Source organism: Panicum hallii, chromosome 8 (genome assembly GCF_002211085.1).
Source record: "Panicum hallii strain FIL2 chromosome 8, PHallii_v3.1, whole genome shotgun sequence".
NCBI lineage: Eukaryota > Viridiplantae > Streptophyta > Magnoliopsida > Poales > Poaceae > Panicum > Panicum hallii.
The window spans coordinates 43,968,486-43,993,640 of NC_038049.1; the positions used below are offsets into that span (position 1 = coordinate 43,968,486).

The 25,155-nt window shown below is 45.0% G+C and overlaps 3 protein-coding genes across 8 annotated transcripts; all 3 read left to right on the forward strand.

The window, feature by feature from the left end:
* Nucleotides 1-390: 390 nt before the first annotated feature.
* LOC112902129 (DNA-directed RNA polymerases II, IV and V subunit 9B-like) lies at nucleotides 391-1,988 on the forward strand. 3 transcript variants are annotated; one of them, XR_003230486.1, is made up of 6 exons: nucleotides 391-461; nucleotides 557-631; nucleotides 758-833; nucleotides 1,019-1,180; nucleotides 1,271-1,410; nucleotides 1,491-1,988. XR_003230486.1 is itself a non-coding variant. In XM_025971061.1 (5 exons), the coding sequence occupies exons 2-5, from the start codon at nucleotides 603-605 to the stop codon at nucleotides 1,349-1,351; spliced, it is 348 nt and encodes a 115-aa protein (XP_025826846.1). In that variant the 5' UTR covers nucleotides 391-461; nucleotides 557-602; the 3' UTR covers nucleotides 1,352-1,988. The 3 variants fall into 3 exon arrangements, 1 of the variants encoding a protein (XP_025826846.1); XR_003230485.1 differs by having other exon boundaries at nucleotides 1,543-1,988; XM_025971061.1 differs by having other exon boundaries at nucleotides 1,271-1,988.
* Nucleotides 1,989-6,741: 4,753 nt separating this feature from the next.
* Nucleotides 6,742-13,182, forward strand: LOC112902105. 4 transcript variants are annotated; one of them, XR_003230483.1, is made up of 5 exons: nucleotides 8,035-8,276; nucleotides 8,478-8,545; nucleotides 8,701-10,406; nucleotides 11,057-11,218; nucleotides 12,759-13,182. XR_003230483.1 is itself a non-coding variant. In XM_025971028.1 (5 exons), the coding sequence occupies exons 1-5, from the start codon at nucleotides 8,174-8,176 to the stop codon at nucleotides 12,763-12,765; spliced, it is 1,758 nt and encodes a 585-aa protein (XP_025826813.1). In that variant the 5' UTR covers nucleotides 8,035-8,173; the 3' UTR covers nucleotides 12,766-13,182. The 4 variants fall into 4 exon arrangements, 3 of the variants coding, with proteins under 3 accessions (XP_025826814.1, XP_025826813.1, XP_025826812.1); XM_025971028.1 differs by lacking the exon at nucleotides 11,057-11,218 and having other exon boundaries at nucleotides 8,701-9,337; nucleotides 9,464-10,406; XM_025971029.1 differs by lacking the exons at nucleotides 8,478-8,545; nucleotides 11,057-11,218 and adding an exon at nucleotides 6,742-6,759.
* Nucleotides 13,183-16,840: 3,658 nt separating this feature from the next.
* LOC112872404 ((S)-beta-bisabolene synthase-like) lies at nucleotides 16,841-24,626 on the forward strand. Its single transcript, XM_025935481.1, has 11 exons — nucleotides 16,841-16,973; nucleotides 17,066-17,339; nucleotides 17,478-17,850; nucleotides 17,942-18,160; nucleotides 18,473-18,608; nucleotides 18,763-19,011; nucleotides 19,889-20,036; nucleotides 20,374-20,492; nucleotides 20,575-20,720; nucleotides 24,383-24,518; nucleotides 24,612-24,626. The coding sequence occupies exons 1-11, from the start codon at nucleotides 16,872-16,874 to the stop codon at nucleotides 24,624-24,626; spliced, it is 1,917 nt and encodes a 638-aa protein (XP_025791266.1). The 5' UTR covers nucleotides 16,841-16,871.
* Nucleotides 24,627-25,155: the final 529 nt, after the last annotated feature.

Consider the following 25,155-nt stretch of genomic DNA (forward strand, 5'->3'; position numbering starts at 1 on the left):
TAGGTAATTACACTAATTAGTACTACAAAGTCTAATACGTACTACCGCCTACTGGTTTAAATTTAAGTTGAAGCCATGCCCTTTACTGCTTGCATTTGCTTACATGCTCGTTCTGTAGGTGCTGGTGCTGTGATAGCCATCCAATTGATACCAAACACAACTAAAACTGTTAAAGTACAATCATTAAAGTTACACTAGAGCATGTATTCGAGCTTTCGCCAAAAAAGAAAAAAAAAATCAAATCAAAGCTTCAAGCGAGACGGAGCTGCTTCTAGTAGTTAGTGGATCAGTAGACGACCAGACAGCTCGACCGATCCTTGAAAGCGAAAGACCAAAACGCCCCCCACAAAATCACCTGATGCTACGACACACTGCATCTCCAGCCAACTGCTCACTTCTTCCACCAGGTTCCTCCAGACTACACGACTTGGCATCAGCCTCGACCAGCAGCAGCAAGTCAGGTGAGATTCTGCAAATATTTTCTTTGTATACTTCAATGGTCTCTTACAAATAGCATCTGAATTTACTTGTCAGCCGTCTCGGATCACTGATACAGTCAGAGCAGAGCAGGAGAGGGCGGATAGGGTGCAGCAGGAGCAACCATGAGCACCATGAAGTTCTGCCGGGAATGGTGAGCTGATTGACGGTGATTGATTCATATGCTCAGCCAGTTTACTCCTTTCTTGATTGTTTTTCCCAAGAGGGGATTGGCTCATGAACAAGCTCTCTGCTTTTTTTAATGGGTGCATGCATGCAGCAACAACATACTGTACCCCAAGGAGGACAGGGATAACAAGGTGCTTCTCTATGCCTGCAGGAACTGTGACCACCAGGTTACCTGATTCCCCATCCATATTTACCTTCCTCTAATCCATTATCTGCTCAAAGATTTGAAATTATCTTTCAGATTCTGCAGAACTATACTGTTTTAGGTCCAGAGCATCTGAATTTAAGAGCAGTCACTCTGAACTTGTCATGGCCTTGCAAGTACCCTGTCTGAAACTTCTGCTCTCCGCAGGAGGTGTCCGACAGCAACTGCGTGTACCGGAACGTGGTGGACCACGCCGCCGGCGAGTTCACGCAGGTGCTCTTCGAGGACGTCGCTTCCGAGCCCACACTACCGCGCACCAAGTCCGTCCGCTGCGCCGCCTGCGGCCACGGCGAGGCTGTCTTCTTCCAGGTCAACACCATGCCTGATGCCTGTCTTCGTTCAGTTGGTTCAGAGTCAAGGCCTGACTTGACAGCCACCATGTTTGGATCGTTGGCGCAGGCGACGGCGAGGGGCGAGGAAGGCATGACGCTCTTCTTCGTCTGCTGCAACCCCAGCTGCGGCCACCGATGGAGAGACTGAATGGTGATCCGATGCTTCAGCTGGTTGCTGCAAGAGAGAAGAAACTTCATCGATGCATTGTAAGTTGTAACAGCAAGAGATTCATGGTTTACTTCTTGCGTTGCTGCTCAGGAAATGGTAACGAGTTAAGGGAATCCAGAATTCGTGCTAATGTTCTGGGATCGATGCGCCATGTCTGGCAATTTGTTTAGTCGCAGAGCTTTGTGCCCGGCCATCACTCGGCCGGTCCCTTCGCCTCTGGGGTCCGGAACCGGGCAGCTGCACGGCCGTGGGGCGTGGCCATGGCTAGATGCAAGCAGGTGCGGCGCTGAGGCCTCCAGGAGTAAGGGAATGGAAGCGAGGGGCGGCCGGATAGCGGTGCCGCTCCGGCGAGCCGCGCGCGGCATGAGGCGATGCGGTGTTTCTTGTCAGAACAGACATTGGCCGCCTCTTCAGGCTCCGAACACCGTCGATCCACGCGATATGGGACGGATACGAGACGGAAAGGAGGAAGATGAGGTACCCAAGGGACGGCCGGCATCAGGCGGCCCTCCGGCGAGCTGCTGTGGAGGATTGGATAGCGATCCAGGATTTGTTCTTAAAAATACCCCTGCATATTTTCAAATAACCCCCTAATTTGGATCGAGATTATAGATATCGATCCAAATATTTAGAAAATACCCCCTACCAATTGCAAATCGCCCCCTAATTCGGATCGCGATTATTAATCACGATCCGATTATTTGCGAAAACACCCTGTTTCGGAATTTCTGCTCCCCACCCGTCCAGCGCCGCCCGTCGCCGGGCCGCCGCCGCCGCCGTCCCCGCACGGCCGCGCCATCCAGAGCCTCAAATCCGCACCCTGCGCATCCAACATCTTCTGGAGACGTAGCACCGAACGCCAGTGGCGTGCGCCATTCGCGGCGTGACTGAGCTTGCACCGGCCGGGCATGGCGAGCTCCGATCCGACGGCGGGGTGGTGGCGGGTCCGAGACGTAATTGTTCAGCTCGGACTCTGACCGAGCTGGTCCGCCATACGTCGCCTGGAAGCGAGTGGCGCAGAACGGCTGAGTGCTCCTGCTGTCATGTCAACATGTCTGGGTCCGGCTTGGTGTCTAGGAAGATTTGGAGCTCACTCGTCAGCAGGACTAGCCGCTGCCACCGTCGTCGGGTTGTTCGCTACTGATCCGGCGAGGTAAACAACCAATCTCTCATGGCGAGATAGAGATCATTCGTCCGGAGCGTTGCGAGGTCCAGCATCTGCAGGGTGGTCTGCGGTCAAAGCAACATAATGGTGATATACTCGTCAGCAGGATAGCCATTAATTGCCACCGTCGCCGGCAGCGACCCGCCGCCAAGTTATATTTATTTTTGGCTGATCGGATCCATCAAAAAATTTGATAAAATAAACTAGAATGATATTTATCAGTGCTAAGAGAACGGGGGTTCCCGGCGCAAGTGATGGAGACGCTCGCCCGCCACATGAGGCTGGGCCACAGGTAGGTCCGCATGACTCTCGGGTCTTGGGAGTCCGGAGGATCTCGGGATACTACTACGAAAGGATCCCGGATGCTAGGCCACAAGATAGGCCCACCTGACTCTCAGGTTCCGAGAGGCCAAGAACCCCGGGATGCTACTACGAAAGGACGCCGAGGGAACACGAAGCTGCCGTCGCTCCAAAGCGCTCGACAGCCGGCAGGGCAGGCGGCACTAAATAGCCCCCTCTGCATACATGCATGCACCAAGATATGACAAGACAGAATCAAAGAGAACTCCTCCACAGGAATACATGAGCCGCATGAAAGCGTGTGCCCACGTATATGCACCTGTACGCATTAAAAAAGAAGGTCCATGCATGAAGGGCATGTCACTCGTAGAGGCAACACCTCATTGGTTCTCTGTGTACAGCTCGTTATAGGGATGCCTCTTTGATTATAAAAGAGGAGACCCTAGGGCAGGGAAGGGGGCGGCTAGCTCCAAAAAGATTCGAGAGGTAGAGAACGAGCTCGGCTCTTGTGTACTCTCTAGTTCATGCACACCCACAAAATATACAGAAAAGCAAGACGTAGGGCTATTATCCTCCGGTAGGCCCGAACCTAGGTAAAAATCTTTTTGTGCTGACCATACGTGCTGTCCAATGGGATCAACGCGTTTAGCCCCCGGCCGAATCTCTAAACGGGGTTCCACAAATCCCCGCTCGCAGTTCTCACCCACCGCCAGTTGGTGTGCCAGGTAGGGGGCTATGGCGTTGTTTCTTCTTTCCCAGCATTTCCGATGACCTTTGCTGCGCCGCATCCCGGCGAAGCAACTAAAGGCCTCGGGCCGGACGAGCATCCGACCCACAAGCTGAGTTGGCTGCATGTCAGCTTATTGCTCCGGGCGACCGTGTGCCGAGCTGCTCGTGTGTGCTCCGGTGGAAGCGACGTATGCTTGGATACCGCTAGCTAGCGTGCCTGTCCCGCTCGCGAGAGCCCGGGGGTTGACCTCTTGCGATCCCCCACGCGGCTCCCTGAGCTCCCTCGGGACGCTATCCCGGGATGTACACGGCGTGTGGCGCTGCCGCTGAGCACGTCGCGGTGCACTGGTGCTCTGATGGTAGCCTGCTGGTCCCGAGCCACCGACAACGACCCTGCTCGGGGCGGCAACGACTCCGTGATGACAATGGCCACCATGGGCAACTACCCCGAGTTGCTGTCGACCGCGCTTGATTTTGCGTGACGACAACAACGTCGTAGTAGTCATTGGCGACAGCACCTGGCACGATACAGTGATGACCCCATGCCACGAGGACGGTGCCAGGACCGCAACCCCAACACAGGTGGCGATGTTGAGATAGACACGACGATGGCAATGCACAGATGATGCCGAGTGCCACACGGTGATGGCAATATCCTCAGACGAAGCTGCGTACCGGGTTCTTGGCCTCGAGCAACTTTCTAGAGCAGTCGGGTTGACGCGACCTCGGGTCGCCGAATCCGAGCGTGCGGACCCCGAGGTTCGGTGACCGCGCAAGCTGCTCGTGCATTACCAACACACACGACAAAAAGCTAAGTATTTAATGAACTAAGACTATGATCTATCTTCCTTTCATTTTGTTCCTCGAAGCTTTCCTGGCTGTTATGATGAAAGCAGGAGGGTAACACCAGCACATGTGAGGGCCGAACGTGGTGCTAGCATGCCGTGGCTCCTGGGGTGTTCGGGCGTGTCCCCCTCGGGCCCTAGGGCACGTACCGCTGCCACCCTAAGAACACGTACGCGGCCGCTTTGCCCACACGACCCCGGGCCTGGGGGCTACTCGCGGGAGCTCTCGTTGCCATAGACCATGCAAGTTATCCCAGCAAGCCACGTCCCGGAGTCGACCGACCAACGCGACCATGCACCTCCTCCGGGGAGCAAGCGCCATGCCGGCTGTGGCCCCGGGCTGCCAGGAAGGGCCCGACGACGTGCGGTCGCCACCCCGAGATGCTGATCGAGCTTGGGACAGAAACGACTCCAAGCAAGCCGGCGACTACCCCGGGTTGCGACCTCGAGTTACCGGTGGCCACACTTAATCTCGTGCAACGACGTCGCCGCTGCGGCCACAGACGGCACCGCGACAAGCGAGTCAAGGCGGAGTAGCGGCGACGCCAAGGTCGATGATGAGGGCTCCTGGCATGCTGAGGTATCAGTGGCAGCGACACATGCGCGGACGACGCCAAGTTATGGGCGGCCGCAATGGCCTCCATGAGCCGAACTACGGCCCAGGTTCTTGGCCACGCGCAGTCCCCCGAGCAGCAGTATTGGCGCAAACCCAAGTCACCGAACAAGAGTTGACGGGCTACAGGATGCGCCGACCACGCAAGCTGTCCTCAAGGTTGCACGTTGCTGATGACCCAAAGTCCAGAAGCTAAGTAATTAATCATTTATTAATTACTCAATCATCCATCTCCTGTTTGCTTGAATCTTTTGGCGTGAGCATGCGCATCCATGAGCGCACTCATGTAAGTACGACGCGAGCTCACCGCTGTCCCATGTTTTTCTCGCAGGGGCTCATGCCCACGCACGCGGTTGTCAGCTCAATGCTGCACTGCCTAAGCTCAGTCCACGCGTTCAGAGCAGCTTAGGACGACTGCGACTGCCCGGGGTAGCACGGGACCAAGGCCTCAGAGCCGCGCGGTGGCACATCCTCGGTGATCAGACTTCACCTGATCGGCCCCATGAGAGCTTCCGGGCTCGCATAGCAACATGACCTTGCGCAACGATGGCAATGGCAACAACGACGCTCGACCGTTTGCAACGGCGATGCCAAGCAAAGGAAACGCAACACGATGGCGACGACCATACGTTGTAAGTTGCAGCTTAAGTGAAGAGTCAATTCTAAATTCCTAACCAAAGCCGACTTCAATCGCCCTAAAGCCCGCTTAGGGCTATTATCTTCCGGGAGGCCCGAACCTAGGTAAAAATCTCTTTGTGCTCACCATACGTGCTGCCCAAGGGGATCATCGCGTTTAGCCCCTAGCCAAATTTTTAAACGGGGGTTCAACGAAACCCCGCTCGCGGTTCTCACCCACCGTCAGTATTGTATGTAATTAATTTAGGAGAAGAAATAAACTAGGATGGTATGACATCGTAATTATTTAGTTGTCCCATAAAACACCATGAGATACTATTTGCATCCCTAGTGGTCGGGTTGCTCGCTCCTGATTCAGCAAGGTAAACAGCCAATCAAGGGGAGATAGAGAACATGCATCTTAAACATTGGGAGGTTCAGAATCTGCAGGGTGATCTGTGGTCAAAGCAACATACAGTGGTGAGGGTGAGCTGATCCCAATCAGAGCGGTTCAGTGGTGGGTTGTACAAGATAAATCCGATAGGGCGTTATTGTGTAGTGACGCTGAAGATGAACCGGCCACAATGGCTGGGTCCAATTCTAAAAGTTGTGTTCCGCTTCTGATTTGTGAAAGAGATCACAAACAGGGGCGGATCTAAGGGGGCTAGAGGGATCAAGCCCCCCTACCTTCCTAAAATCAATGGATATCCCCTAAATCCTACTTTATTTTTGGGAATAAGGAATGAAGAAGAAGATGGGAGGGAGAAGAAGAGAATGGGAGGAAGAAGAAGATAAGGGGGATGAGCCCCTTTTCACTTGGCTGCTGGATTCGTCACTGATCACAAGCATGGAAAAGTTGTACCTTCAGAGAATAAGTATGCATGTGTGGATACGGGCATAGTTCCTGAATTTTTTTGCAAGATTTTGAGTTGTTGACTGCGATTGACAAGAAGCAGGCAGTACCATGAGTACAGTAGTTCATGTTTCAGATGTTCATGTTTGGTTGATCTTGAAATTTATAACTTCTCATCTCGAAATTAATTTCTTCTAGTTCTTCGATTGGATTCGCTAGTTAGAAAGCTCATAATACATCAGTGAAGTGTGGCGTTGGCAAGTTCAGGTGAGGTTCAGAAAATAATTTTAACTGAATGCCTCAGAAAGACCACAGTAGTACAGTAAAATACAAAGTTTTTAACTGATTGCCTATTTGCCTCTTGAGAACTACAGTAGTACAATACAATCTGAATGCCTCTTGACAAGCTCAAGCAAGCTCTGTGCCATCTTCACAATCCATGGACCACATGCTTGGTCGAGCGAGCAATAGTGATTGTGATGTGCCACGATCTAAATTTTTTCGTGCCGTTCCCAAAGATTGTGATGCGTGTCCAAAAATTGCATGTACGAATTGCCAGCTCTAGTTGTAGCTTAAACTATGCCTTAATTTTTGTACGAAAATAGATGCCATTCATAATAATGATATTATATTTTACCATAATAAGTGTACCATTTTTTGTACTCATCAGCTGAAAATGAAAAATGAGTACCATTAGTTTTTCAAAAAAAAAGAGTACCACCACCTGCTGTACAATTAATCTATACCACAATAAAAAGAACGAAGTTGAGTTTACCTCTCTCGTAAATAGCTGATAGCATTTATGCTATGACTTCCAGTAAATATGTTTTGAGTACAAAGAGTTTATCATTATATCAATAGATTTGAAAATTAGGTCCTTAGGCTTTCTGTTACCTCTTTGCTAGAAGAAGCCATCTAGATTACGCCACTGTTGGTACAAAAATGTTGTTGAAATAGATTTTTCCTCCTAGTAAAATTGTTCTCTTGCATTTTGTTGGCCCTGAGTTCTTATATGTGTCAAGTATTTTTGACAGGATACAATTTCTCTATAATTTTCCTCCTCGTAATGCTTATATTTTCTGTTGGTAAGCATGGTAGATATAACAACTAAGCAAAGGATCATGGTTGCAGAATATGGTTTTCACAACACAGCGATGCTAGGTGACTTGGAGCTCAGTATAGCTTGCACTAGAGTTTTAGAGCTTTGATGCTAGGTGACTTGAAGTTCAGTATAAATTATATTAAATTTTAAAATTTTTAATGATGAGCCTCGCAGCAATCATACTTCATCCGTCCCAAAACATAAGTCATTCTAGAAACTCTAGAATAAATTAACAAGAAGATAAAATTACCATATTTGACACTAATTAATTTTTGCATGCATATGCACTTTCTAAATTTCTAAATAGGGTAAGATGATTTATTTTTGAATAAATTTTGAATCTAAAATAACTTATTTTTTAAACGGAGGGAGCACAAAATATTCTCTATTGGCTGTTGCAACGCACGGGCAGTTACCTGTTAATTCCTAAACTGTAATAGCGAGCGACAGACGGTGAAACGGACTCTGCCCACGGCTCCGCAGGTGGCTTGGGTTTTCTCCGCCGGAAGGGGAAGGGCCGATCGAAGCCGCGCAGGCGCAGAGGAGAAATCAACCCCCGCCCCCGCCTCCGGTCGGCGGATGGCCGCCGGCGACGCAGCGACGGTCTTCCTGGAGACGACCCTCGGCACCCGCCTCGTCGTCTCCTTCCCCGCCGGCGCCACCACCGTCGCCGACCTCAAGGGTGCGTGCCTCTCCAGTCTCCATCTCCTCCCCATTCTCCTCGCTCTCCCAGCTAGAAAAAAAATCTGCATTTTTCTTTCTTTGCTTCTTGTTTGCTGCGATTCTATTGCAAACGATCTCTTTTCCCCCACGAATTTCCTTCTAATTTTGTGCGGCGTGGTTGGAAGAATCAAGAACTGAAAACCCCAAATTGAACGCGCAGGCCGAGTGAGTGCGGAGCACGCGGCCTGTTTCCCCCGCACCGGGCCAATCGCCGTCACATCCTTGCAGGTATGGCGCCGGAATGACAATGCGGATGTGCAAAGGCTCAATCTTTGGCAGCCAATTTCGTTTCGGCTGCCTTGTTCATGAAATTTGGGTGAATTCCGTTGCGGGAAATTTCGTTTCCTTTGGTTTCATCCATTGGCCACTGCTTCGTTTTGCAGGTTAAGCTCGATGACTCCTGGTTTCAGCTCACCGATTCCATGGCTGTGCGAGCTGCTTTCGAGTGGGTCAAGGGGCCCTGGCGCCTCCTGGCTGAGGCTCATGAGCTTCACTCTCATCCGCTTGCTCGCAAGGATGCAAAGTGTGGAACTAGTGATGCTGAACCAAGTGCCGGCCGTCCTGTCATCTCCGAGAACTCCACACACTACTTGTTGCCTCCTGCAGGGTCTCAGGGAGGTGGGAGTCTTGCCTCTGGTGATGGCGTCAGTGACACCCCACAGATAAATCAGCAGGATAAACCTCAGGAAGGTGATGAGCATGCCTCGGGTCAGGGCAAAGATGGAACTACCATGCCACAGAAAAGTTCAGATCTTTATTTAGCTCCAGGCGACAGTGACACCCTGCTGCTGGACCAGGAGGACAAACCTCAGGAATGTGTTGAGCATGCCTCTGGTCAGGTCGAGGATGGAATTACCATGCCTCAAGAAAGTTCAGATATTGATATGGCCGCAGGCGACAGTGGCACCTCACTGGCAAACCAGGAGGACAAACCTCAGGAATGTGCTGAGCATGCCTCTGGTCAGCTGGAGGATGGAATTACCATGCCTCAAGAAAGTTCAGATATTGATTTGGCCGCAGGCGACAGTGGCACCCCATTGGCAAACCAGGAGGAAAAACTTCAGGAATGTGCTGAGCATGCCTCTGGTCAGCTCGAGGATGGAATTACCATGCCTCAAGAAATTTCAGATATTGATTTGGCCGCAGGCGACAGTACTGAGCATGCCTCTGGTCAGCTCGAAGATGGAATTACCATGCCTCAAGAAAGTTCAGATAGTGATTTAGCCGCAGGCGACAGTACTGAGCATGCCTCTGGTCAGCTCGAAGATGAAATCATCATGCCTCAAAAAACTTCAGATTTTGACTTATTAGCAGGCGCCAATGATGGCCCACCAATGAACCAGCAGGACAAATCTCATGATGGTGTTGAGCATGCCTCTGTTCAGAGTGAAGATAAGCCTACCATGCTTCAAGAAAGTTCAGACTTTGGTGCAGCAGCATGCAGAGGGAATGGTCCTGTTGGGGGTCAACAAAAGGACATCATCGCAGAACCAAGAGGGAAGAAACGTTTTAGGGAGGAAGATAAAACCAATGAAAGCATCATTGTAAACTGTGGTGATGATCTTTCCTCTCTTGCTAGCTCCACTTGTAATGCTGAATCGTCTGAGAAAAAGAGCTGTGTGACTGAGCAAGCAAAATTGAACAGTGTCCCCCTGCCATATGATTTGAAAGACCATTCACATGATTTGGGGGAAAATCCCTCTGGTGGCCAGAAGGAGACCTCGACATCTGGTGTGCATAATGTTGAAAGCAGCAACAATGAAGCAGATATCCCACTTGGTGTTGAGTCCATGGAAAGAGGAAAGTCTTCAGACAGAGAAGTGCAGATAAAGAGAGGTGACGAGGAACCACAGATAGCTGGATGTGCTGGTGAAAGCAGCTGCAGAAGAACAGATGATCTACATTGTGTTAAGTCCATGAAAGAAGACATCAAGAGGCCAGCTTCCAATAGCCGTTATCTCGACAAAGGGAAAAATGAAGGGGCCATATCAAATCTTAGCAAAGAACGGATTTGTTTCAGAAGAAGACACAAGCGGATTGTTGTGCGCAAAGTGCCTATAAGCAAGGCAATGAAGATATATTATTTCAGGTAAATCTGCTCTTTCCTTGAGATATAATATGCTTATGGCTGTACACCAATTGTTTATTACATTAAGGAGTTAGAATATCTTTTGTTTCTGCTCGCCCCATAAATGATCTTAAAAGAGAGCAATATATTTTTCAAATTATCGTGAAAAGTGCTTGCACTTTAATGTTGAGCATGCAACCAGAGTCAATTCTATTCATGTACATACAAAATTATGGTTTAGGCGTCTTTCTCCCATCTGGAAGTCCTCGAATGCTTCAAATTTCATCATATGTTGGCTTCATGTTGATTTATGTGAACTGATTATGTTTTGATAGCCCTATTTGGACCACAGTGGTTTAAAGCTTAGTTCCAAGTGGAATTACTAGTTTAATAAACTAGCCATGCTATAAGCAATATATAACTGTTTGAACTTTGAAGTAAAACCGTGAATAAATTCTGTGTTAAACTAAGTGTTCAAAAAGTTCGAATGAGGTAGCGATGGTATGGTTAGGAATTCATTGAAATTCTTAGCTAATGTATTATGCAAAGTGATAAGTTAGTTTAGCAAGTTATCTAGTCAGTTTGTATAATCCTAGTTGGTTGTCTATTTCCTAGTTTCTTAATTTAGCTAGATGAAACCTCTTAGATAAAGGTAGCCTATTCTTTGTCAGGGGATGAAGCAAGATTCGATCAAAGTTCTCTGAAGGACTAGCATGGTCAGAGCCTCCTGCCGTAGCGACAAGCCCTGTTGATGAGGGCGAGGGCGACTGGTGCCATTATGTTCCACCAATACACCACCACCACCATTACTGATCTGCTGCCCTAATAAATGTGTATGAAATGCTGTAATGAAACCTTAATGATATTTTTGCTGGCAAGTTGGGTAGGCTAGTTTGGGCACATACTGAATTACCAAATTAGCCCTTTGAGAACACTTAGACAAGCAAGTGAAACTGCATTTTCAAGAACTTCTGTGTTGGGAAGGAAGATTTACATGTATAGTAGGGTTGTCCTTTTGCAACTAAAAGTACCCTTTTGTCCCTAAACGTTAGTAGTAATACTAAAGAAATTCTGTTTATGGGGCTAGCAGTACATATGCTTATAAGGCATGGTCTAACAAATGCAACAAGAAAGGTGGTACATAAGTTGAATAAGCAATGCATGTCAGACTGTATTCGAGAAAAAAATAGGTGGCAGTCAGATCTACCTCATGCATCACTAACAAAGGCTTCTGTGAATCCTAAAGTATATTGAACAGAACCCTAAAGTATTGGACAAAAAGCATTCATATATTGAACAGAAGTACAGAACCCTAAAGTACCAGTTAAAATCTGTTTTGCTTCTGTAAATTCTTCACTGTTTGTAACTGCTGGTAGTAGTTTTTTAGAAAATACCGCGTCATTTATAATGTGAACTTCCCCCAAGAGGGAGGTGCTGTTGAGTAAAATCTGTTATAAACGCTGATGAAATATTGATAATTAACAGAGGGGTTGCAATTTCAGGAAAATTGATAATTCATTGAACAGGGGGTGGGTTATGAATTCTGACCAAGATCCGATGGTCATTGATAATTCACAGAGGGGTTACAATTTCAGGAAAAGAGTAAAGGAAAATGAGGGAGCTCTAAAGGTTATATGAGGACTGGGAGGTTATTTGCAGATTTGGAGATATTGTGGACTAGGGGTTTATCATGTCTGTGGGCAAGTGACCGCGTGGGGTAATCCTTGGTGGTCTCCAGCCACTCCTTTGCCTGTTTCATGACTGTGGTGGTGATAGCTAACGTTCGTAAGACGCGTAATGAAAGCTGGGACAGAAGAAAGGGAATCGTACATTGAGGAATCTATTGAAATTCTTAGCTAAGGTGTGTGGAATAGTGTAATCAAACCTTGAGTTTTTGTTGCCAAATTACCCTTTGGCTACTTTGTGCACAAAACAGAGTACCTTGACAACACTAGGAAACTGCCAGACAAGCAAACGGAACTGTATTGCAAATAAATGTAGATACTTGTGCGTCAGGAAGGTTTACATGTATAGTAGCATTATCCTTCAGCAGCTACAAAAAAATCAAAAGGCCTTTGCTGAAGCTTAGTTTCTTTGGCTTAAATGCTTGAGGTGTTTGTCAATTTTGTGTAGTCATACATATGGCCATACATCACTTGAAATGAGATGTCGTGTATAAAATTTGGAAATGGAAAATTGATGTGATAGGGAGAATGCCCGCTTGCTGACTTGCAATGCATTCATGTTTCAGCCGTTCTTTTAGGGTTCAGGAAGTGGAGGAATGGGCTCAGCTTGCTGACTCTACTTACATGTTGTATCTTTGATTCGCATCCAAGACAACGGAATATTTAATTACTTTTCTTGTTTCTGCAGGTGTTAATATTATCTCACCTGGATGATTTTGCACAAGAACATGTTGCTGAGAAAGCCGAGGACAATTGAGAGAAAATGGCAAATGCTTTGAGTACAACCATGCATCTGAACCAATGCATTTGTGAGCGTTTCATCAAGTAACAGTTGGAACCTGAGTTGTACCCCAGTTGTATTCAAATGGTTGTACGTGTAGCATGGTCACCAATAAACTCAATAGCATGTGCCCCTCTAAACTCATGATCCAATGGTGTAGTTCCTGAGGTTATCTAAGGTATAATTTCAATTTCTGATGAACTTCATACTATGGTCATTCAAGACCATGGTATAAGATGCTCACTTGCTCATCATGGCTGACTTATCGAGCTTGATGCAACTTAAAACAATCTATATTTAGCTGGAATGTACTCATCGGCTTATTGCTGTATCAATTTATGCGCAACCTGATTCTGTTCATGAACTTCAATTCCTTCTAGGATTTTCTGGCAACTGATTTGCACTGGTAGATATTTGGTAAATCTCTGTATTACATACAGCACTGTGAGTTCTTGCAAAGAAACTTGCAACGCGCTGATGCAAGTGCTTACGCTGTAGAAACTGAAGAAGCCCACTCAGGTTTGCTGGCATCGGATATCCTTCAGTCGTCACCATTGATCATTCATTTATTCTCGTGCTCTGTTTTGCGTGTTGCCCACTTTTTGCATGCCCCGGTACCGGTAGATGGAAATTACCTAGACCCACATGGCAGCCACTATTTGGTTTTCCAGAGCATTTACTTTTTGTAGGTAAAGTTCAAGTAAATCTGCCGCATCCTGGGTTCACAAGTGAAGTTCAGACAATATTTTTCAGCAGATTTCCTTCAATGCTCTGATCAGAATTCTGCTGCTGTTGTCTTCTGGAGTTCTTCTGGATGACCATGCCAAGGTTGATGCGAAGCACAACTCCGCTCCCACCAGAAGCCCATATTGCTGTACGGTTTTCAGCTTGATATGTCACCTATGACCCATACCAGAAAATGCTAACATAATTAGAAGAAAAAAGGTCTGGAACACCTCTCTAAATTAATTGCATCATATATTACAGAATTATCTAAAAGAATGTGTGCTGGAATTAATACTGCAATGGAAATATAATAAGCATAAAACCGCAGGTAATTTCATCTATGGGACACAATGTTGTCAGAATCTTGATTTTGGATTGGAGCAGAAATGGAAATATGAGTGTTGTTTGATTATCTGGGACTTGTGTGGATGAAAACAATATATAGTCTGATATAGTGGATGCACTGAATAGAGACGATCTACTTCTCAGATGTATCACGTCGAAACTCTGCCACTGGAATTGGCTAATGTGTCCTCCTTTCCATTTTCCTTTCCTTTTTTTTATTCTTTCTTTTAGTTTGTTCTCTGCTGGTATGAACTTCCAGCTTGGTGTACAGTTCTTGGTCTTTTAACCCTTCTAAATGTATAGGCACAGTACCTATCATTTTTATAAAAAAAAACTCATTGCTACTACATACTTCTTGAATAAGCATGCCATAAATCTAAACCCAAAGTGCATGCTAGCAGTCATTTCTAAAAACAAATATTCTCACTAAAAGAGAGTTGATGCAATAGTCCACTCTAGAAAGTTTCTTTATTTTTTAATAAAAAATCCACTCTAGAAGCTTTAATTTAAGAAAGCCTTACTTACTAAAAGAGAAGTGTTTATACTCTTTTTAAGTAGATTATCCAATCCAAATCCTAGCAAAGAGTGAGAATTTTTTACATGACACTGAAAAATTAATGGTTCGCTCTCTAGAATACTGTACCCATTGATTTTGCATGGTGGACAGCGTGAATATGTGATTTTGCCTGCAGGACACTGTGTGGTGTCCTATAGACAGTTTGAGAAAGCCTGATTTTGTCTCTGGGACATCCTGTGGTATGTTGAAAACAAAATCACTTATTCACCATGTCTACCATGCAAAATTGACAGGTGCGGTGTCTTAGAGATCCAACCACGTTTTCTGTATCCTGTAGACAAAAATACTGTTTGTTATTGTCTTCCTTACTTGGAGAAAGTCTTACAACTTTTGAATTTGTACATCATATTTAGTTTCTTGTTAAGAGGATAGTTTACAACTTTTCCATATGTTTGTTGTGCTCTTAATTCAGCGTCTGAACTGACTAACTCTATCAACTGAACTAAGCAATGACCCATGTGTTGTTTGTTAATGCTCATCTAGAAAAGTAAACCTTTTTTCAAGAAAGAAAAGTAAAGTAAATCTTGCTCAAATATAAAATAAGCTAGCAATATAAATACATGCGCCTGGAGCATTGGACAATAACTGATTTCCTAATGAGAAGGCACAAACTGAGAGTATAGGAAAATGAGGGAGTACTAATAGAGAGATCAATGGTACCACAATCCAGGAGAAAAAGATCGCCTTGAAGAACTGATCAGAGTGGAAGATCAGAGTGGAAGAACTAGGCTTCTTGTGTTACATGCACCCATGAATGATGCATCTCATCTCCTTTTTTCTAATTTTTCTAATCTGCTATGTTGAGTTAATCGATCGCTGAATGACCCTGATCATCATCATACTCGTCCCCTTTCAGACCTGACTGTGACTGGAGCTTTCGTTTTTTTGAGGCAAACTAACGCTGTTTGTTCCTTGCCTTGGAGCTGCAAATCAAGCCCAAGTCTTGATGTGAATTTCTCGTCATAACCTATTAGGAAGCACAAGTTCAGTCCGAAATCGATAAATGATAGCATGAAGGTCCTGACGACATACATAAAGGGGCCGGGCACTTCTCTGCATCTGCTAATGCTGTACTTCTAGCAGCAGCAGCAAGTAAAATGCAGCAACGTGTTCCAAGTTAGGAGGAAACACGACGATTAGAACAGTCAAATCACACGGTTGCCACGTCCTCTCATCTCATGGATCACAGGCGCCGCCGTGGCAGAGTGCCTGTACTACAGAGAAGCAGTCTGCTGTCATAACCAGTTCAGAAAAATCGCATAAAGACTTCCTTCACTGCCATACTAGTTCAGACGGAATGCTCGTCGAAGAACAGATCACGCAAACACTTTCTGAATGGTGGCAAGAAGGTAGCAAGAAGATCCTGACAACACATATGCAGCTCCACTGCACCTCACTCTCCTTCCGTGATGGTCGCTGGCGCGCATGACCCCTGTCAGTAGTAACCCACCTATAAAATGGTGTCTAGATATGGATTCATGACGCAGTATTTGATTTTCTTGCTGTACAATTAGCATCTGTTTAGAAAGAAAGATAACGTAAGCAACCAAGGAAAAGAATTAAGATAAGAAACCTATGCAAATAATTGGGTGCAAGTTAAAAGAAAGCTGCAAACATAGAGCATCAGAACAGGACTGTGCATTCTTCATAGTTCATAGAGCAGATATGCCCTTGCTAGAAAAAGAATGTTTTCAACATGGTTATGGATACTATAGATAAGGATAACAGTGTCTTAATTTCGTCCAATCTGCCCCATCCCTTGCATGTCGTCGTCCTTCCCTGGCCACTGCTTCCCATTCAATGCCCGCACTGCTGTGGAGTTCTTAGACAGCAAGTAGCATCATAATGCTGAATACAGGCATACGTACAACGTGCGCTCGATATCGAAAATTAGGAAACTAGATTCACATTTTAGATCCATTTTCATAGAAATAAACACATAGCAACTGATTGTCCAGAGGCCCAAGAAAGCAACAATATGATGCTATCTCGCTCCATTCTGTTCTAGTACATGGCCTGTTCCAAGATCAAACGGTATTAGAGTTGAGGATCAGTACTAGAAAAACAAAAAAGTTGAGGTGAAAAAGTAGATCTATTCCACTAACAAAATGGTAGCTCGATCTCGCTGACGCCGTTACATGACGAAGCCTTAACCGATGCTTATTAGCTAGGTTCCTTGGTTTGTTTTCTGTGTATTTTAAAATACTTTCAGGCATTTAAGACGTGCTCCGTTGCGAGCTAGCGTACTCGGTTAACCAGCAGCAGGCCCTATAAGTGGAGATCAATACAGGGGCACAGAGCAATGCAAGCTGTACTGTGCAAGTAGTTGATTAAGCATTGCAGCTAGTCACGGTAACGTGCACACAGCTCATATGGCTGCGAGCAACGATATTGTTGCTAACAAGGAGGCCATCAGTGCCTTTGAACCCAGTTTGTGGGGCGATTTCTTTGCGACCTATACTTCTCCCTTACAGGCATGCATTTATAATTTTATTAGCTGCCAGCATGCTATATGTTTTTATCTCTTTAAATAATTTATTATATAAGTATGTGTGTGCACAAGCAGAGGTCGGAGGAGTGGATGCGAGAGAGGAGGGATCAACTTAATGGGGAAGTACAGCGGATGTTTGAGGCTGCAAAGGCCATGAGCATGGCCGACACGGTGAAGTTGGTGGACACGCTTGAACGCCTTGGTATAGATAACCATTTCGTCAAGGAGATCGACGAGGCCTTATGTCGTGTCCACGATGAGGAGTTGGACTTTGGCAACTCCAATGACCTGCATGTGGTTGCCCTCCGGTTTCGTCTCCTTAGGCAACATGGATTTTGGGTATCTGCAGGTAAATAGTTGTCAGAAGCTAACAAAAGTGTTTATCATCATATAGTCTTCTTATAACATTTGAATGCGCCTATACTATTATACAATAAAAGTTATATAAAAGGTCATTGACATATTGATGAATATATGCATCATGTAGATGTATTTGACAAATTCAGAGATGGCACCGGTAGTTTCAACATGAATTTAAGCAATGACCCAAGGGGCCTGCTTAGCTTGTACAATGCTGCTCACATGGCGGTCCCTCGTGAGATGGTCCTAGATGATGCTATCACCTTCACTAGGCGCCACCTTGAGGTTGCAAAAGGCAAGCTTAGGTCTCCCATGGAGGAACAGGTTTCCCGCAGCCTTGAGATTCCGCTCCCTCGATTGATGTGGCAAATAGAGGCCGTGCATTATATCACTGAGTATGAGAAAGAAGATGAACACGATGCCATGATTCTCGAGCTTGCGAGGCTGAACCTCAACCTTCTTAGGAGTGTCCATCTCAAGGAGCTCAAGTCCCTCTCACTGTAAGTTGAAATATTAGTTATTCCACCCTGTTTATTCATTATTCATTTTTGTTTTTTACCAACAACATGGTTTAACCAATTTCTTGTGAAGATGGTGGAGGGATCTCTATGACAATGTGAAGCTAACCTACACTCGGGATCGGATCGTGGAGTGCTACTTCTACAGCATCACAGTGTTCCACGGGGAGGAAAGCTCTGTTGCGCGAATCATACTTGCCAAGTTGTACGGGTTGTTTGTCCTGTTCGATGACACCTTCGATGTCCGTGCCACCTTTGAGGAGTCCCAAATGTTGGATGAGGCATTACAGAGGTACGATTATTCCCTTCTTCTTCTTCCTGATTTTAGTGCAGGCTGTAAAACTGTCTCTTCCACCACTTGCTTATATGCTTATTGTAAATGCACAATCATTTTAAAATGTATATCTCTCGTATTAAAAAGAACAAGCAAGGGACTCAAAGTAACTTCAATTGTGACTCGCATATTGTATGAATAAAAGAATCAAATAAAATTATGATTACAAGGAAGTTGTAAAAAATGGTTGTGTGGGGTTCAGTTGTTCGCTATAGGTTGATTTAAACAGTCAAACTAATTAATTTATTCCTTTATCATAACTATTTGTAGATGGGATGAGAGCGCAGTTTCTCTTCTACCAGAATACTTGCGCATGTACTACATCAAATTATTGAGTAACTTCAATGACATTGAGGATATTTTGGAACCGTCAGTTAAGTACCGCATGGCTTACGTAAAAAGACAGGTACCTAGTTATCTCACGGAGTTATAGTCACGAACACAACCAACAGCTATGAAATTTCTCAATTTTATTAATCTATATCAACTTGTTTGAGTAGCTTTTTGTCCCATGCTTGGTATCTTAGTATGCTTAATAACAATATTTTCTAATTGTGCAGTTACAATTGCAATCAAAATTTGCCATCCAACAGGCTAAATGGTTAAATGAAAACTGCATGCCGAGCTTCAAAGAACAAATAGATGTGGGGGTTATGGCGACAGGCTTACAATGGATGTTCTTAGTGGTACTGATGGGCGCAGGCCAAATGGTAAACAATGAGGCGTTTGAGTGGGCACATAACATGCCTGACATGTCCCATGCCACTGCAGAAATTGGTCGTTTCATCAATGACATTGCTGCTTACAAGGTACTACATCCAATTTCACTAATACTCCATCCATTTTTAAATATTTGACACTGACTCTTTCATTCGACTATTCATCATTTTTATAACAAATTGTAACAAATAGATAAACATACAAGACCACTTAAAGTACGATTGATGATAGATCTACTGGTACTTATTTCACTTTACTCAACTTATTAACTGAATAAATATTGTTGGTTAAAGTTTTAAAAAAATGAATGGTGTTAAATATTTAAAAATACAGGTAACACCAGATGCAATCATCTAGTGGTATTTCATCGGGTGGTGAATCTAAGATGCGTTATTGCATTTGTAGGTAAAAAGGAGATGTACTTCCCTAGGTAATTGTATTGGTTTAACTTTAACATGTAGCTTCAATATTGTTCATCAATTCACGCCTCGGATAACTGATCATTACTTAAAACCACTATTTTGGAATGGGTATTAATAGCAAACATTGAGGGATGTAATAAAGGTGTTGAAATGGATGGTGAAAATTAAAAAGTTATGTTTGAGGGAATTTTGCGTTGTATTGAGTTGCATACACCAACTGATTCATCCTAGATTGGAGAAAAAGCAAGCCATTCTTGAGCACTCTCCCGCCCATGGAGACTCCATAAGGATTCAAACATAGAATAGGAACTTAATATAAATATATGCCACCTTAAAGGTACTTCGATCATCGAGGTTTCACACTGTCATTAATTTTTCCTGATAACAAATAATTAGAAAAAATGAACAATTATGTACATTCAAAACCACTTTGACATCCTAAAATATCAAAAGAATCTACGACCTTCTTGTATTTAAAAAATGACATTTCAGTACCTGGATGGATCTCTGTGTATATCATAAATACATGTACCAATGCATGCAGCTAGGAAAGTGCAAGAATGATGCGCCCAGCGCCGTGGAGTGCTATATGAAGGAATACGGCACGATGGGGGAAGAGGCGATGGCAGCGGTCACCGAGATGATGGAGCAAGCGTGGAGGAGGATGAACAGAGATTATATAGAGATGAAAGGTACAATAAAGCTGGCGGCACAATGTCTGCTGAACTTGGGAAGGTCTTTTGAGACTTTCTACCTTCATGGAAGCAAGGACGGTCTCACCTATGGCGGTGACGTCAAGGATCTCATCATCCTGTACTTCCTGAAGGAAGTCCATGTCTAAGTTTGTCATTTGCATCAGTGCGACACACTGTAGTACTTTATTTGTAATGGTTAAATGCCATGTCACGAAGAAATAAAAAGGCAGCAATAAAAAATGGTCTCAACTTAGCTAGCAGGTTGAGCCGCTTCACTTAGTTCAAGCCCGCAGTGCACCATTATCCTCTTTTCTGAATTTAATCTTTTCCGCAGTGCCCGCTCCTCCTCGCGAGCAGCAGCCGCATGCCGCGTCCTGTGCCCCTGTGCTGCTGCCTCCTCCTCGCGTGCAGCTCCAGCAGCTGCGTCCGACGCGGTCGCTGATGCTCGGCGCTGTGCGCTCGACGTCGTCGAGCCGCGAGAGGAGACACGCGACGTGCTGGAGGTAGACCTTGACGACGCCATGCCGCACCTCAGGCTGCCGGCCGAGCCGCTGTTGCTGCGCCGGCCTCCTGCACGCGCGCTCCTCTGCTCCCGCGCCGAGCATCAGCGACCGCGTCGGACGCAGCTGCTGGAGCTGGGCGCGAGGAGGAGGCAGCAGCACAGGGGCTCTCCCTCTCACTGTAAGTTGAAATATTAGTTCTTCCACCCTGTTTATTCGTTACTTGTGTTCTTTTATAACAACAACATGGTTTAACCAATTTCTTGTGAAGATGGTGGAGGGATCTCTATGATAATGTGAAGCTAACCTACACTTGGAACCGAATGGTGGAGTGCTACTTCTACAGCATCACAGTGTTCCATGGGGAGGAAAGCTCTGTTGCACGAATCATACTTGCCAAGTTGTTTGCGTTGTTTGCGTGCCACCTTTGAGGAGTCCCAAATGTTGGATGAGGCATTACAGAGGTACCACCATTTTCTTCTTCTTCCTCCTCCTCTTTCTCCTCCTCCTCCTCCTCCTCCTCTCCTTTGTAACACCCTAATTTTCAAATTAGGAACCTAAATAAATTTCGCTAAAGGATATTTTGCTAGATTCCTTTAGGATCCATAAGGTTTTATTCCATCATTTTGATTTTAGAGCATTTACCGTGAATTAATAGTAATTTACTTAACCATTAACCATAAAAAGAAATATAAGAAAATATAAATTTTATGCATTTCATGCCGCATCGCATTGTTTTACTGTTTGTCTTCTATTTGAATTTAAATTTTAAATTTAAATTCAAATGCATTTGAATGCAATTCTTTTTCTTTCTCTTTTTTTTTGGCCCGGCCCACTCTCTCTTTCACTTTCCCTCTCAGCCCAGCCTAGCTGGCCTTTCTTTCTTTTCTTCCCTCCACCCCGCGGCCCAGTCCAGCAGCCGGCCCCGCGCCTCCATTCCCCGGCCCAACGGCCCACCCGCGCTCCAGCCCTCTCCTTTCCCTTCTCTCTCTCGCGGACAGGCGGAGCCCGCTTGTCGGGATCGTCCCCGACCTCGAGCCGGACTCGGGCTCACAGCCTCCACCCGCGTGCGGCATCCCGGGCCCGCATGCCAAGGTTCCGCGGCCGCCCTATAAAGCCGCCGCCTGTGCCCTAGGCTCCTCACATCTCGCAGCCGCCGCCTTTTGCTTCGCAACCCTAGCCGCGCCGCCGCCTTCGCCGCCAAGCTTGGGACGCCGCCGTCTCGCCGCTCCGCCGCCGCTCTGTCGCCCCCGTCCTCTGCAGAAGCTCCGCGTGGAGGTGGACATCGTCTCCGGCCCTTTTTCCCCTTGTTTCCCTGCCTTCTCGCACGCCACCACCGTCCGCCTTTCCCTCGGCTCTGTCTCGCCAACCTAGCCCCCTAGATGTGTTCCCTGTAGCACCCGCGTCCTTCCCGTGCAGCCCGCGATCAAAACCGTGGCCGGAATCATGTTTACGCGATTCTCCAGCGAGCCTGCCACCGTCTGTCGTCACCGCCGGCGCCAGCGCCGCCGCCCTGCAGCCGCAAGCCGCTTCTCAGCCGCCCGATCCAGATCCGACGGTCTAGCTTAGATCTAGACCGGGGTTAAATAACCCGATACCGGTCAATCCTAGGGTATTTTGCACTTTAGCCCCTGAGTTCTATAGAAATCAACCCGCAGTCCATAGCAGTTCAAAAGTATTCACAAATAGAACCTTTTTCTTCTGTTTAAGCCCCTGTCCTTTTATAAAATAGAACCCGCCATCCCTAGCCCCTTTGTTTTGCAATCTAAACCCTAGATCTAAGATTTAATTACATTCTAACCCTTGGTTTCTTTGTTCGGAGCACTTCTAGTTTCAAATCTTCTACAAATATCCCCTGGAATCATGTTATAGCCATAACTTCTCTGTTTTAACTCCGTTTTCATCGATTCTCACGCTCACGCGACCCTTGCAACGTATACAATAGCTTTATAATATTGTTTTACTCTGTTTATATTATTTAGTGTACTGTTTCTTATTTATCACATTTATTTATTTGTATGTACTTGCGTGTTACGATAGACGGTGCGCAGTTCGAGGATCCGCAAGAGCAAGGCTTTGAAGATGTTCCCGAGCAGCAGCAGTTATTTGACGAAGGCAAGTGGTCCTTGATCATATTCCGATCCTAATAACATTCTAAATACACACATTTAATTTATATGCATGCATGTGTCTATAATATGATGGATCCCAATTAAGGATGTGCCGAGTTTCTTTTGAACTTCCTTGATTAAACCTGGGTTGTTATATTTATGTTGTAGCTACGCTAGTTGCTTTTACTTAGACTTTGGTTGGATAACTTGAAAATCATGCTACACAGGTTTTACTCATGTTCTGGAATACTTTTATAGTGATAATTAAGATCATTGCATTAATTGGAACATGGAGACCCATCCAGAAAAACAGTGCAACCACAATACTACATGGCTCTGGTCTTGGCTAGTTAATTAGAAATTTTAGCTTGTAATGGTCTTACCGAAAGGGCAAGTGGGGAGTGCGTTGATGGGGTATAGCTTGGTCCTCTTGGAGGCTTTGTTTATGGTCCTTAGCTAAGGTACCGACTCGTTAGGGAGGGTTATGATCACTGCGGTTTGAAATCTTAGCGGACCGTTGCAAGTTAGGAAATCTTTGTAAATGCCTCGTAGTAAATCCCTGCCACTCACCTCGAAAGTATTTAAGGGCCTTGCAAACCCGGACATTAAGGGAAACACGAGTTGTGGGTAAAGTGTACAACCTCTGCAGAGTGAAAATTGATATATCAGCCGTACTCACGGTTAAGAGCGGCTTCTACCCTCACATGATAATTGAACTTAAAGATGATCAAAATTGATATTTTTTATTTATTGTTGTTACTTATCTCTTTTATTTGTTTAAGGGTTGGTATATACTTATATTTAGTTAGTGTTTGCTAAGTAAAACTTGATCAACTAAAATACTTATCGCAATCAAACCATATCAGCTTTTCCTTAATTTTGGCCTTACATGTCATATAATTTACTCCACTTGCTGAGTACCAACTATACGTGTACTCACGTTTGCTTATTTAAAACCAATGCTGCTCAGAACAAGATAATTGTTCGGAGTTTCCTGAAGATTTCGAGGAGTTCAAGGCGTATGTCTCCCAGTCATCTGCCTTTGAAGTTGAAGTCCGCTGCTAGTTATAAATATTTATTTATTCGCTTAAGATTAAGACTTTTAGTTATATAATAAAGTACTATGGTACTCTCTTTCGTTATGATATTGTTTCACATATACACTTGTATTGTCTATCATATGTGTGGAACTTGATTCTGGCGCACATATAAGATGTATTCAGTTTCCTTTCTAAAACCGGGTGTGATATTCTTCTTCTTCTTCTTCTTCTTCTTCTTCTTCTTCTTCTTCTTCTTCTTCTTCTTCTTCTTCTTCTTTTGTTGCTGCTGCTTTTTCTTCTTCGTCTTCATCATCGTCATCTTCTCCTCTTCTTCCTCCTCCTCCTCCTCCTCCTCCTCCTCCTCCTCCTGATTTTAGTGCGGGCTCTAAAACTATCTCTTCCACTTCCTAGCTTACTTGTGATCCCTCTATTTTGTGCAGCACCTCAATTATATGCTTATTGTAAGTGTACAATCATTTTAAAACGTACATCTCTCTTATTAAAAAGAACAAGCTAAGGGACTCAAAGTAACTTCAGTTGTGACTTGCATATTGCATGAATAGAAGACTAATAAAATTACGATTACAAGGAAGTTGTATGAAATGGTTCTGTGTGGTTCAGTTGTTCGCTAGAGGTTGATTTAAACAGTCATCAAACTAATTAATTTACTTCTTTATCATAATTATCTGTAGATGGGATGAGGGCGCAGTTTCCCTTCTACCAGAATACCTGCGCATGTACTACATCAAATTATTAAGTACCTTCAATGACATTGAGGATATTTTGGAACCGTCCGTTAAGTACCGCATAGCTTATGTAAAAAGACAGGTACGTAGTTATCTTACGGAGTTATAGTCACGAAGCCAACCAGCATGCTTGGTATCTTTTTATGCTTAATAACAATATTTTCTAATTGTGCAGGTACAGTTGCAATAAAAAATTTCCATCCAACAGACTAAATGGTTAAATGAAAACTGCACGCCAAGCTTCAAAGAACAAATAGACGTGGCGGTTATGGTGACAGGCTTTCAGTTGATGTTCTTAACAGCACTAACGGGCGCAGGCCAAGTGGTAAACAATGAGGCATTCGAGTGGACACATAACATGCCTGACATGTCCCATGCCACTGCAGAAATTGTTTCATCAATGACATTGCTGCTTACAAGGTACTGCATCCAATTTCACTAATACTCCATCCTTTTTTAAATATTTGACACTGACTCTTTCATTTGACTATTCATCTTTTTTATAAACATTTGTAACAAATAGATAAACATACAAGGCCACTTAAAGTAGTATTGATTATAGATCTACTGTGCTTATTTCAGATTACTTAACTAATTAACTGAATAACGTTGGTTGATTTAGCCGTGGAGTAGCTTAGGATCTTAAAGGTATGCAGCAGGGTTGATGGAACCCTATCGAAAAAAGGGGCTTTCAACTTATGCAAGTCCCACGCATGGAT

Coding starts and splice junctions, on each gene's coding strand:
- LOC112902129 (XM_025971061.1), top strand. CDS start 603: ATGAGCACCATGAAGTTCTGCCGGGAATG. Junction 834..1,018: donor GCAGGAACTGTGACCACCAG/GTTACCTGATTC, acceptor TGCTCTCCGCAG/GAGGTGTCCGACAGCAACTG. Junction 1,181..1,270: donor GCGAGGCTGTCTTCTTCCAG/GTCAACACCATG, acceptor TCGTTGGCGCAG/GCGACGGCGAGGGGCGAGGA.
- LOC112902105 (XM_025971027.1), top strand. CDS start 8,174: ATGGCCGCCGGCGACGCAGCGACGGTCTTCCTGGAGACGACCCTCGGC. Junction 8,277..8,477: donor CACCGTCGCCGACCTCAAGG/GTGCGTGCCTCT, acceptor TTGAACGCGCAG/GCCGAGTGAGTGCGGAGCAC. Junction 8,546..8,700: donor TCGCCGTCACATCCTTGCAG/GTATGGCGCCGG, acceptor TTCGTTTTGCAG/GTTAAGCTCGATGACTCCTG.
- LOC112872404 (XM_025935481.1), top strand. CDS start 16,872: ATGGCTGCGAGCAACGATATTGTTGCTAACAAGGAGGCCATCAGTGCC. Junction 17,340..17,477: donor TGGATTTTGGGTATCTGCAG/GTAAATAGTTGT, acceptor TGCATCATGTAG/ATGTATTTGACAAATTCAGA. Junction 20,721..24,382: donor CAGGGGCTCTCCCTCTCACT/GTAAGTTGAAAT, acceptor AATTATCTGTAG/ATGGGATGAGGGCGCAGTTT.